The sequence below is a fragment of the Rhincodon typus genome, chromosome 29 (genome assembly GCF_021869965.1).
Source record: "Rhincodon typus isolate 14 chromosome 29, sRhiTyp1.1, whole genome shotgun sequence".
In the NCBI taxonomy this organism is placed as follows: domain Eukaryota; kingdom Metazoa; phylum Chordata; class Chondrichthyes; order Orectolobiformes; family Rhincodontidae; genus Rhincodon; species Rhincodon typus.
In genome coordinates this window covers 34,613,611-34,627,724 of record NC_063360.1, presented here as the reverse complement: position 1 = coordinate 34,627,724, position 14,114 = coordinate 34,613,611, and the positions used below count along the sequence as shown (strand labels likewise).

Below are 14,114 nucleotides of genomic sequence, written 5' to 3'. Positions count from 1 at the left end.
CATGATACCTCTTTGCTCCTTTAGAACCCTTCTTAAAACCTCTTTGACTGCTGCTCTTCTGTCTCCCACAGCCCCGAACTGTCTGATACCCTCTCTGCATCCTGCCATACATCTAAGGTGTCACCATCCATGATGAAGTGATACCCTGGACATGTATTTGTCCAAAATGGATACGCATAAATTTCTAGCCCAAAGACCAAAAGTGTGATTACTGCTATAAGTCAACAGTCAACTTATGACCCCACAGACAACAAATCAACAACAACTAGATGAACTCATTCTCCAATAACATTGAGGTCCATATTGAACATCTCATCTATAAGTTGGCACCTGTCTCTGTGCAGCGCTCCTTCAACACTGTACTGAAATATCAGCTCAAGTTCCCGAAGTGGGTCTGTGATCCCATGACTGTCTGATTCAGATGTGAAAGTGCTACGACTGAGACAAGGCTGGCTGTTATAGTTTGTTAACCTATTGGTTCTGTTTGCTAATATATCCATCTTTGGCTCACCACATTTCTTTTAAATTATGTCCAAACATCTATGGGTCACAGTCTTGAAAATGCAACACTGCAAATCTACAAGCAGATTAAGAGGCAAAAGTAAGCTGCAAATGTAAACCATACCAGATTAAATCAAGTGATATCTTTGTACAGGAGAGGTTATCTTACAATTCGCAACTGGTTACAAGCTGTTCAGTATTTGCTAGTGAGTTGTGCAGAGTAGCCTTTATTCCTGATGCGCTTTTCCGTCGCCTCTCTTGCTAATAAAATCACTCTCATTCCATTTCAAGCTACAAGTCCTGCATTCCAGCCACCCTCCGGCAACAGATACAGCAGCACAATTTCTTGACAAGGAAGAGAATCCGAAGAAAGTTCTACAAATTCCTAAATAAAATCAGTCACTGCGAGGCTGACCTCAAGTACCTGAAGCTGAAGTATCTTATGGATATGGAAAGTTTGGAAACTGTGCCCAGCAAGGAGACCTTCCACGTTAAAGACCCAACGTGGGACCCACAAGAGCAGGAAGTACATAAGTTCATCTGTGTCTCTGGAGAACATGGAATTCAATGGAGTTTAAAGCAAGATGAGGTTGGTGTTTACGTATGGTAGACCACATGTAGAGAGCAAAAGGAATTGAGCTTTGTGGATTACTCCCAACTTGGCATCTAGCCAGATTTTGATAGATTGAGCCAAGGTTGGCATGGAGATGCAGCTAGAACTGTTCAAATAAAACCAAAGAAATGTGGATGCTGGAAATCTGAACCAAGTACAGAGATTGCTGGAGAAACTCAGTGGGTCCAATAGCATAAATGGAAAAAGGAATAGAGTTAATATCTCAACTCCAAAGTTTCAGGTGAAGAAGAATCATTCCAGATTTGAAACGTTAACTCTGTTTGTCAGTCCACAGATGCTATCAGACCTGCTGAGTTTCTCCAGCATTCTCGGTGTTTGTTTCAGCTGGATACTGTTAGCTTCAGTCTTAACGAGCTCATTAACCCAGGACCAGTCAGATCAGCTCTGATTGGTCAGGGTGTTGCCGTGAGGAATTCAGCATGGACCAGCAGCCACCATGATCTGTTCTCAATGAAGAAGATGTAATGTCTGCACAAAGTCCTTTTACCTACACAAAACAGGATCCCGTAGATTCTAGCACATACAATTAAAACTGACAAAGCAGTAATTTGCATTATATAATTGAAATACTACGGATGCTGGAAATCCGAGACAAACACAGAGATTGCTGGAGAAGCTCAGCAGGTCTGGCAGCATCTGTGTTAGAGAAGACCATGTCCAGTTTGACCATAGCCTGCTGAGTTTCTCAAGTATGTTGTGTGTTAATAACTTGCGTTATTTATTTGACAATAAAACTGTATACAGACAATGCTGACTGGGAGACTGTGGACAGTACATCTGACTTCTACGAGAACATTTCTATGTATTAAGTTTAATGCAACAGAGTAACTACATCACATCCTGTCTCAGTAGTAGTAATAGACAGAAGTGTAAGATGTGAGCACTTAAAGGTACATGCACATCATATCACAACAAAATGGTGGGACAGTAGTTCACCTGTTTGATTATCCAACATGGATTCCAACTGGCTTTTACCTAAGATCATAAGATCTTAAGGTGTAGGAGAAAAAGTAGGCCATTTGAATCTGGTCTGCCATCCAATGTGATCATGGCCAAACTGATAATCTTCAACTCCACTTTCCTGCCTTTTCCCCATCTCCCTTGATTTCCTTACTGATTAAAAATCTATCTGTGTCCGCCTTGAATATACTTAATGACCCAGCTTCGGCTGCCCTCTGTGGTAAAGAATGCCATAGATTCACTACCCTCTGAGAGAAGAAATTCCTCCTCATCTCTGCCTTAACTGGATGACCCCTTGCTCTCAGATTATGCCTATGGTCCTAGACTTGCCCACAAGGGGAAACAACCTTTCCACATTTAGCCTGTCAAGTCCCCTTAAGAATCCTTTATGTTTCAACAAGGTTGCCTCTCAGTCTTCGAAAACTCCAATGAATATAAACCCTACCTACCGAACCTCTCTTCATAAGATAGAGCCCTGTTCCTGGGATCAGTGTAATGAACCTTCTCTGCACTGCCTCCAATGCTGGTATATCTTTAGTTAGATAAGGGGACCCAGAACTGTTTTCTGCTTAATTATCGTATGGGATAAAGTTTATATTATGATATTAAAGATATTTATTGTATTGGACAGATGGTTGGGCCAGAGTTTCTTTAACTGCTCATCATTATTGATATGTTGGTAAGACACTGATTGTAACTTTATTAATACTGTCACTGGCACACAGGAAGATAATCTCTATTTGGTTTCCCTTCTGGTTTAGCAGTGGCAGCCATTTTGTGACTTCCCTGAGATCGTGGACATCACTCTCAAGCAAGCGAGTCGGGATTATGTCTTAGAAGAAAGTCGAATTGTCACAGTTACCAAGCAGGACAACAAGCTTTTGGTAAACTTTATCTAAAAAATGGATTTTATATACCTAGGACAGGAAATCAATCAGTCAGGAGCACGAATCACAGGAGCAAGTCTGTCCTAAGTGATCATTCTCAACATTCACTGCTGTTGCGTGGATTTTAGGGCTCCGACCCAGTGGTTTTGATGATAGGGGCTTTTAAAAACAAACAGTGACCAGACTGCCCATTCCTGATCCATCTCCCGTACAGTGAGAGGGAAAGACACCAACCAGCTCAACTGTCCTTGAAACATTGAGACCCTCAAGTACGCAATTAATGACCACTTCAAGGCCTCCTGCCTTCTCTGTAGAATTAGGACATTAGAAGCAGAATTAGGATATTCAATCCATCGAGTCTGCTCCACCATTCAATCATGGCTGATATATTTCTCAACCCCATTCTCTTGCTGTCTCCTCATAACCTTCGATCCCTTTACCAATCAAGAGCTTATCTATCTCTGTCTCTGGCAGTGAGTTCCACAGATTCACCCCCCACCTCTGGCTGAAGAACTTCCTCCTCATCTTAGTTCTTAAGGGTTGTTCCTTCATTCTGTGGCTGTGTCCTTGGGTCTTAACCTCTCCTACTGGTGGAAACATCTTCTTCACATCCACTCTATCCAGGCCTATCAGTATTCTGTAAGTTTCAATAAGATCATCATCATCATCATCATCGTCATCATCGTCATCGTCATCGTCGTCATCGTCATCGTCGTATCTCTACAGTGTGGAAACAGGCCCTTCAGCCCAAGTCCACACTGATCCTTAGAGCATCCCACCCAGACACACCCCCCTATATCCCACCTAATCTACACATCCCTGAACACTATGAGCAATTTAGCATGGCCAATCCACTTAACTTGCACATCTTTGGACTGTGGGAGGAAACCAGAGCACCTGGAGGAAACCCATGCAGTCGCAGGGAGAATGTGCAAACTCCACACAGACAGTCACCTGAGGATGGAATCGAACCCGGGTCCCTTGCGCTGTGAGGCAGCAGTGCTAACCACTGAGCCACCATGCTGCCCCTATTCCCCCCCTCATCCTTCTACACCCCAATCGCTTACAGACCCAGAATGCTTCGCCACTCTTCATCTGACAAGGCCTTCATCCCCAGGATCATTCTTGTCAAAATGATCTGGACACCCTCCACCATCAGCACATCTTTCCTTAGATACAGAGCCCAAAACTGCTCACAATATTCCAAACACAGTCTGACCAGGGCTTTATACAGCCTCAGCAGTAGCTCTCTGCTCTTGTACTCTAGCCATCTCAAAATGAATGTTAACATTGTGTTTGCTTTCCCAACTGTCAACTGAACCTGCAAGTTAACCTTAAGAGAATCCTGAACTAAGACTCCTAAGGCCCTTTCTGCTTCAGATTTCTGAAGCCTTTCCCCGTTTGGAAATAATCTATGTCTCTATTCTTCCCACCTAAGTGCATTTCTCACTTCCCACATTGTATTCCATCTGCCCACACTTATAGCCTGTCCGAGACCTTCTGCAGCCTCCCTGCCTCTTCAGCACTACTTGTCCCTCCACCTACCTTTGTGCTCATCTACAAATTTAGCAACAATGCCCTCAGTTCCTTCATCCAGTTTGTCAATGTCTAACGTGAATAGTTATGGTCCTGACACCCCTATAAACTTCAACTAGTTGCCAGCTGCAGTTCTGATGAAGGCCCCTTTACCCCTGCTCTCTGCCAATCAGCCAATCCTCTATCCATATCAATACCTTGACCCTAACACCACGAGTTCTTAAATTATTTAGCAGCCTACTGTGCGGCACCTTGTCAAAGGCCTTCTGGAAAAATCATATCACCGGCATTCCTTTGTCTAACATATTGCCTGGGTAACAATCAAATGCCAGCCTCGCCAGTGATAACCCCATCTCATGGAATAATTAAATAAATGGCCCAGATTCCACATCATGTCCTCTCTGGAAACTGCACCTAGTCTCAGGTGTGGCCACTCATTGACCCTGGTGCTGCTGGGAGCACAGAGATGCTGGCCAATCTTCAGCATGGCACTGGCTCCAAGTTGGAGGTGGAATTTCCTGATTTAATTAATCTTGCCAGAGTGTAAAAGTGCCATGGGGCAGTTGGACCTCTCGTGGAAGGCGTGATCACAGATTGTTTGTCAGGAGGATGGGGCAGGGTAGGGAAGGAGGAAGAAGGCGAAGACAACCCCCTTGTAAAATTCCAGCCGTGTGTGTGTGTGTGTGTGTGTGTGTGTGTGTGTGTGTACTTGTATGTGTATGTGTGTGTATTTGTATGTATGTGTGTGAGAGTATGTGTGTTTGTGGTGTGTGTGTGTGTGTGTGTGTGTGTGTGTACTCGTATGTATGAACGTGTGTGTGTGAGAGAGTGTGTGTGTGTGCATGTGTGTGTGTGTGCATGCATGTGAGTGCGTGCGTGCATGCGTGTGTACATGTGTGTATGTGTGTGTGTGCATTGTGTGTGTGTGCGTGTGTATGTGTGTTTGCATGCATATGTGTGTGCGTGCATGTGTGCATATGTCTGTGCGTGTGTGTGTGTAAGCCCTCCTTTGCACAGCTCCCGAACCTTGGTGCAAATGCAACGCAGATGTATGAGTTTGAAGACCACAATCTCAAATGGGTATGAGGTTCACAAATAACAAGAGATTGTGTTGCTCATAATTTCAGTTCTGAATTTGTTGCTAAATTGCCATTTTGAGCACACAGGAAGCTGGAAGGTGATTTGCTAAGAGTGCTCAAATTAGAACTTGAGGGAATTAGGAGAAACTGTATTCCAGCACCAGATTGGTCAGTCACTGTGAGAGATAGGTTAAAGTGTCAAAAAAGATTAGGAGGGACATGGAGAACCTGCTTTTTTTATTGGACCTGACAAACCCTTGTGTTCCATAATGCACTTCCTGAAAGAATAGAATAAGACTGAATCATAACTTCCAATAAAGAATTGGTTAAGCACTTGCAAAGAAATTTTGCAAGGCTACGGGTGAAAGAGCACAGGAGGCCAATTGGCTAGTGCTTGTAAGGAGTCAGCACAGACACAATGGAAGGAGCAGTCTCTTTCATTGCTGTATCATTCCATGGGTCCACCTGGACAAAGTCAGCTTCATCCCAAAAGGCTACAGCAGTGGGTGACATTGGAAATACAACACGGAATCATCGAGGAAGTGCAAGGCAAGATTTATTCTGTGCTAAAATGAAGCTGTGTAGCTAAACAGAGGATGTTGTACTCTATACTTATTCAGGAGTGCTGAAGCTGAGTTATAAGGAAGTACCCACATTCAACACCCTAACACAATACAGGGACATTCCAAAACATCTTAAAGCCAAAGGCAACTGATAAACTGCAGATGAACGCAGAAGCCAATGGGTGTGTGGGAAGGTTAGAGAAAAGTGACCAGGTCTGTTATTGGTCAACGATTTAAGTTAATTCCTTGATTCGCTGTGAATAAAGCTATGTAATAGGTTACGCTGATCTGAGCTGGCCAACTGGATCTTCTCTTAACACCACATCCAAAATGCTCCAAATCCAAAACTGCTGCTTTCCCTACACATGGCGATGACAGTGCCTGCTTAGACAATGCCCTGACTACCGTTGTCACTCATGAGCTCATGATTTTATCTGGCAAGGAAGTGAAGCATCACCAACTCAATCAGGTAAAGAAATTATTATTGAGGAATCAAGAAGAAATCTCCCCGGTGACAAAAATTCCATTCTCTAAAAGCCAGCAATGTCACAGAATTGTCACAGTACAGAACGAGGCTATTCAGCCCATCGGGTCTGCAGTGGCTCTCCGAATGAGCAACTCCCGGGTGCCATTCCCCATATAACCCTGCACGTGTGGCCTCACTGCATAAAAACTTCACTGCATTCCTATTCCATTCCCTTGTAATGGAAATTCTGTTTGCCTTTCCAATCACTTGCTGTTCCCACTCACAAACTTGTTGCTGTCAGGACACCTCGAAATCTTTGTGTCCCAAAGGTCTGAAATTTCTCTCCACTTTCATTTCTAATCTTCCTGCCAATGTTCATAAATTCATATTTTCCCACATTACACTGATATGTCACACTTTTGACCATATGTGAGTTATATCCTTTTGCAGACTATTTTTTTTAACTTACCTGCCTTTATATTCCATTTTATGGTTTATTTTTCTGCGTTGTAAGATGGCACCAGAGAGTGGTGACACTATACAACACTTTTCACTGTATTTTGTAACAAAATACACATGACAATAAATAAATCAAATCCTCTTTGTGCCATTAGCAATATCTCTGTCTCTTCAAACAAGCCCTTGATTTAGATGAAAAATAGTCTATGCAGAAACCCTGTGGCACTCCATTCATGACATCCTGCCAATCTGAAAATGACGCATTTATCCCTTTTAAATCCTTTAAAAGCCTATTATTATCTTAAATAACTCCAGCAAGTTCTTTAATCTTCTGTACTCAAGGGGGAACAAGCCTTTTTTGTAATACCTATCCTCACGTTAACCTCTTCAGCACCCAAAATGATTAAGTTGCTATTGCCTGCAGTTGACGGATAGACAAAGGAACAAGTTGGCCAAGGGTACATTTAGGACTGATCTGGATGTTCCCTTTATGCGATGGTCATCTCAGTAATGGAGCTAAAACTGCAGGAGTCAACTAAGCGACAGATACTGTAATTTAAAAATGCATGAGAAACGGGCATCACCGGAAAGGCTGGCATTTTGTTGGCCAGTTCAGAGGGTAGTTACATATTGAACACACTGCTGCAGGTCCTGGACAAGTTAGGGTAGCCAATTTCCTTCCCCAAAGAACATTAGCAATAAGGTTGGATTTTAATGACAACCAATGATAGTTTGTGTTCAACATGAATTCAGGGATGGTTGATTAGCTCAGTTGGCTGAACAGCTGGTTAGTGACGCCAACAGTGTGGGTTCAAATCCTGCACTGGCTGAGGTTACCATGATGGCCTGTCCTTCTCAAATGCTCCCCTCACCTGAGGCATGGTTGCCCTTGGGTTAAACCACCAGTTGCAGTCTTTCTGAAGGGAGGACATGGCTTTAATGGAATTGAAATGCCACTAGCTGCCATGGTAGGATTTACAACACTATCTCCAGAATATTAGCCTAGGACTATGAATGACAAATCCAGTCATGACTAGGTCCTCATAACAATGCATTGACTAGGGATGAGCTAATATGAACCAAGTAGCTCCCAACATCAAGCCAACTTGAACTTTTTTAAGTATTTCCCATTAATTTTCAAGATCTCAGCTTAACCTCCTTTCCAACTGATAGCAGGAGGACAAACTGAACATTTTCTTTTTCCCAGGAGCCACCAAGGTTCGTACTCCAGGCCTGTTAACATGACAAAACAAATGGCTAAAGATTGGATGTGGGAGTTTCTGTGTGAAATCGTCCTTTTTTATTTTGTTGCATGTCTTAGCCAGAATGTAAAAGTAACACATTATTATAAATAGTGCAGTATAAATAACTTTCTGTGAGACTTATCTCAATTGTGAGACTGACACCCAATGTGACAAGAAGATATTTATCACTATTTGATGCCATTCACCCTGTTTTAGAATTAGGAAGCCTAGATGAGAAAGCAACATTCATAGCGTAGGTCACCAGTGAGATTGTAAAGCGATGAGGATCTGTGAGAATGAACATAGTATTTATTTTTAATTCATGCAAGAACTGAGCATTGCTGGCCAGCACAGCACTTAGGGCACATCCCTATATTGGTCTTGAGAATCCTAAGCTTTTGAAGGTTCTGTGTTGAAGAAGGGTTTGAAAGTTAAAGAAAGAAGGTTTTGAGGTGTTGAGCAAGAGTGGAAGGTGTTTTGGCTATTCTTCGTCTTAATACATTGAGGATATGGGCAAATGTCTAAAAGTGAACAGAAAACTTTAATTCATCTGGGACCATTCACGACCTCAAAATACTCCAAAATATTTTACAGTCAGCAAGGCACCCTTTGAAGTGTAATGTGGGAAATGCTGCAACAGGTTTGTAGACAGTAATCTCCCACAAAGTATAACGAGATACCAATGAAATACCTTTCTTATATGCTGTTGAGTGAGGGATAACTATTGGCTAGGACCCCGGGAGAACTCCCCGCACTTGTCCTCAGGATCTTTCTCATCCTCCTGTGATCTTCAGCTGGATTGTCTCATCTGGGCATTGACACCCTCAATAATGAAGTTCTCCTTTGGCTTTGGGAATGTCAGCCTGGATATTGTACTCAACTTTCTTGAGCAGGACTTAAACCCATGATCTTCTGTCTCAGAGTGCTGTCCCCACTGAGGCGTATATTTGGAAAACAGGAGAGTTCAAAATTCAAAAAGTAACAGTATCTAAACTAAGAGAAGGCCAGCTAGGAATAGCTAGGGTATGCAAAGTGTGATTAGAGTGAAAATAAAAACAACTAAGTTGTGTTTTTAAATATTCGAGAGTGAGAGAAATATTCCCAGATTACTGCCATATAAAGATTTAGGCTCTGAAAGGGTTAATACTGAGGATTGCATTGAGGACCACACGATATGGTTATCTCAGATGGACTTGGCCAGTGGAACAGCTGGTTGTGAACTGTCAAGTTCTCCCTCATGGACTTGGTAACATTGTCTATCACAATGTTCATAATGAAAAGTGCCTCTTCTCATTCAACTACCAAGTGGCTTTTCTTCACCATATGAGACCAGTCAGACCCTTTACATCCCAAATCTAAAAGGAGGGTGGCGTCAGCAAACCTACTTTTCACTAAAATGCTGTGCACTGTTATACAATTATTATCTAAAACAGGAGCAACACTTAAATCTTTGATGGACGTAGACTTTGTAGTCACAAGATCTGTGGAATTTGTGCTGCTTTCAGCACAAAAATACGTGATAAAAGCTGCTTGGCATTTTTACCTTTCATTATACCTTTAATGAGTATAACTGCATTCTGATTTGTGGCCTGTGTCTGTAATCCTGCTTATTGTCCTATTCCCACAGGAGGCAGAGTTTCCAACTCTGAGAGAGGCTCTCTCCTTCGTGGCCCTTATCGATGGGTATTACAGACTGACGGCCGATGCACATCACTATTTCTGCAAAGAGGTGGCTCCACCAAAGCTGTTGCATCATATTGAGGACAACTGCCATGGACCTATCACGTACGTTCAAGGATTTGGTCATTACGGTTGGCCCAATGAAAATGGGCCATCTCCCTGAAGAAGGGGAAAGCAGCCATAGAATTATAAGTTTCTGCAAACTTTTATTTTCTTAAATTATCCCAAGTTTTTTGCTGGTACTCACCAAGTGCACATGTTGAGTGATACTTTGGATTCAGAGTAGGCGAAATGATCCTTCGAGCTTGATTCACCATTCAGTAGCATCCTGCTTCGTTGTGGCCCGCACTTCACTTTCTTGCCAGTTCCCTTGACTCCCTTGTCTATTAAAAACCTATCTAGCTCAGCCTTGAATACCTGTAATGATCCAGCCCATCCCCTCTATTTTCCAGGGAAGAGAATTCCACAGACTAATGACAAAATGAGGGTGGCACGGTGGCTCAATGGTCAGCACTGCTGCCTCACATCATCACGGACCCAGGTTCAACTCCACCTTTTGGTGACTGTCCGGGTGGAGTTTGCACCTTCTCCCCGCGTCTGCGTGGGTTTCCTCTGGGTGCTCCAATTTCCTTTCACATTCCAAAAATGTGCAGGTTAGGTGGGTTGCCCGCAGTGTCCAAGGATGTGCAGTCTAGGTGAGTTAGTCATGGGAAATGCAGGGTTACAGGGAGTAAGGTTGTTGGTGGGGGGCGGTGGTGTTTTCAAAGATGTGCAGTTTAGATGGGTCAGTTGTGGGAAATGCAGAGTTACAGGGAATAAGGTTATGGGGGGCGATGTGAATAGCTCTGAGTGGGATGCTGTTCAGAGGTTGAGAACAGTCTCAATGGGCTGAATGGCCTGTTTCAACACTGTAAGGATTTTATGATGAAATTTCCCCTGTCCTTTCTGTCTTAAAGAAGGGACCTCTTTTTCTTAATATATCTTTCTAGTTCTCATCTCTCCCACAAGAGGAAACAGCCTCCAGTTATCCACCCTATCAAGTTCCCATGCCAATTATTTCCAGAGACATTGCCTCAGCCTTTTATTGTCTTATCTCTTTGTTAAGAAATACCTTTTGTTTATTCAGTGGCTCCTTCCAATAGGATTGTTAAGATCAGGAGGCTATGAAGGTGGTCCATAATCTCTGCTGTTATTCTGTAAGATATTGTTTTGGAGTTCTGCTACTATATCACTGTCTACATACCATCCAATTGTCTCCAACTTTCATTAACATCAATACAGACCCATGAATAAGCATCAATGCTCATTTCCTAACTTGTATGGAAGCTCCTCACCCTGTGTTCATTGAGCAACATTTGCTCCTGGTCCAGCAGGACGTTTTCTTTAAATTTCTGACGCTTACTTTCAAATATTCTCATGGTCTCCCTACTTATGTATTCTCCTCCAGCTGTACAAAACTTTGAGATCTCTGCTGTCCTCCAATTCTGGCTCCTGGGGCAGTGTGATATCCATTGTTTCATCATTTGCAGCTAATCCTTCAGCTGCCTGGGTCTTATTGTCTATATTTCTGTTGCTAAACCACTCTCTATCACTGTCTTGAGGGTGCACGTTAAAACTTAAAGGTGTGACCGTGTTTTTGCTCAGCTGCCCTAAGACGTCCAACTGTCCCGCGATCCTGAGAAAAGTTCGCAAAATGCTGAACGAAGTCTTAATCTGTGTAAGATCATTTTTAGTCTGACTCAAAAGACCAACTCAGAGATCTGGCAATAACCATTGGAAATGTTCCACTTTAGGTGAAGCAACAAAGACAGATCGAAGCTATGCTGTAAACCCTAATGCAACAACAGTTCCACCAACATGACCTCATACATCTGTGCCCTTTCAAAGAGTCCATGGTATTTTTAGTCTCTGATCTTTATTATAAGCTGATTACTCTTCCTTTACAGCTCTGACTTTGCCATGTATAAGCTGAAGAAACTTGGAAACAAGAAAGGTCTATACCTTCTCCGTTGCAGCCCTAAGGAGTTCAACAAGTACTTCTTGACTGTTTGTGTTGAAGTAAGTCACTATTTCAAGGTTTTGCTGTGTGTTTTGTGTATTTGATTTGCCTCAAAGCAATGCAGAGATGGCTCCAGTGTGCAGGATCTTATCTCTGAGCCAACATCCAACCAAACAAACATAGGTCAGGTACCAGACTCACATAAACACAAAGCAACTGAACCAATGAACACGATGGACACTAAATGCATTGAGTTTTGAATTTCATTGGCTGGTTGCTATGGTAGGCCCTTGCATATGAGGAAGACCTGAGGTGATAGGTGGAGGAATGGGAACAAAAACCAGGGCCTCATAATGACTCAGGGAAGGGATGGGCGGAGAAAACCTTTCTTTGGCAGGTTTCTCATGGTCCAGTGTCTACATTGATGGAGCAAGGCCACAAATTTCTCCAATGGCCTACTTGACCTTCAGAGATCCCTGCCCTGAAGTTCCAGAGGTTCAGTTCTGAAAGCACAAGGCCGCAGGCTTCTTCGTAAATTGTGAGGCTGAGGTCATTTCCTTGGACCTGATGGGGTTCACTGTCTCCATGGAGACTTCAACAGTAGCTGCCCTTCACGTGATTATCAAACAGATCACAGCTGCTCTGCTATTTATTCCCCTTCAATCTTTCCTGAACAGACAAAGCTTGCAACAAAGGTAGGGAACTTGACCATTCAGCCCTTCAAGCTTATCCCATCGTTCAGTTACAGACTTAATAGCTCGAAAGGAAGCCACTTACAGCCACAACTTTGATCCTCTCTGGGATCTTGGTTTGGTGAGAGCAGAATGGGTTACAAAACCAAAGGGAGGAAGTGGAGTTCTGGTACTGGTTAGCTGTTATTTGGTGGTACAGGCTTGAGGGCTGAATGGCCTTTTTTGGTTCCTATAATTACCCTTGCCTGTTGATAGTTGTCGGAAATCACACGACACCAGGTTATAGTCCAACAGGTTTATTTGAAATCACAAGTTTTCAGTGCCTCAGTCCTTCTTCAGGTGTTGACTGTTGGAGACGCTTTGCAACAGAAACTGCATGACTCATAGGTACAAAGATTAAACCATTCATGAAGGCTGTGATTGGGACTAACCCTTTAATAAACCTGAACAATATTTCAGTAATCACAATTAATCCTCTGATTTATGAAATTGTTTGTGTTAACCCTCATCAGTATCTAGATAACAATCAAGCAGCAACTAAAATTTAAGCTAATATAACACTCCTTTTTAAGAAGGGAGGGAACCAGTTAGCCTCACCTTGTACATTGATAAGATGTTGGAGTCCATTATTAAGGATGAGATTGTGGAGTACTTGAAAGTTCCCGGTAAAATCCGATTGAGTCATTACGCCTTCATCAAAGGGAGGTCATGCGTGACAAATCTGTTTGAATTCTTTGAGGAGTTAACGACCAAGTTAGACAAAGGAGGGGCAAGATACTGGCATGGATAGAGGATGGGATGATTGGCAGAAAGCAGAGAGTAGGGGTAAAAGGACCTTTTACAAGATTGCAGCCAGTGACTAGTGGGGTTCCTCAGGAGTCCATGTTGGGATCACAAATATTCACATTATACATAAATGAAGGAACTGAGGGCATTGTTGCTAAGTTTGCAGATGATACAAAGATAGGTGAAGGGACAGGTAGTGTTGAGGAAGTGGGGAGGCTGCAGAAGGACTTGGACAGGAGAGGAGAGTGGGTAAAGGCGCGGCAGATGGAATACAATGTGGGAACATATGAGTTTGCCTACTGACATAACAGGTCCACAGAGGACTCATCCCTGGAACATCTCAACAACAAAGACACCTATGTCAGACTCCTGCTCATTGTCTACAGCTCCACCTTCAACACCATTATCCCCTCCAGACTGATCTCAAAACTGCGTGACCTTGGTCTCAGCTCCGCCCTCTGCACCTGGACCCTCAGCTTTCTGACCCATAGGCCACAATCAGTGAGGATAGGTAACTGCACCCCCTCCATGATAACCCTCAACACTGGAGCCCCCCAAAGATGCATTCTCAGCCCCTACTGTACTCCCTGTACACCTACGACTGTGTTGCCAAATTCCGAATGAACGC

At 43.1% G+C, this 14,114-nt stretch overlaps 1 protein-coding gene across 2 annotated transcripts in view; it reads left to right on the top strand.

Moving 5' to 3' along the window:
* Positions 1 to 14,114, top strand: part of LOC109911828 (tyrosine-protein kinase JAK2-like) — a 123,360-nt gene that overhangs the window by 60,806 nt on the left and 48,440 nt on the right. For both annotated transcript variants that reach the window (XM_048614194.1, XM_048614195.1), the window contains exons 6-9: positions 793 to 1,090; positions 2,857 to 2,979; positions 9,957 to 10,114; positions 11,956 to 12,067. In XM_048614194.1, the coding sequence (XP_048470151.1) occupies positions 793 to 1,090; positions 2,857 to 2,979; positions 9,957 to 10,114; positions 11,956 to 12,067 (691 nt within the window). The remainder of the gene's footprint in view (positions 1 to 792; positions 1,091 to 2,856; positions 2,980 to 9,956; positions 10,115 to 11,955; positions 12,068 to 14,114) is intronic.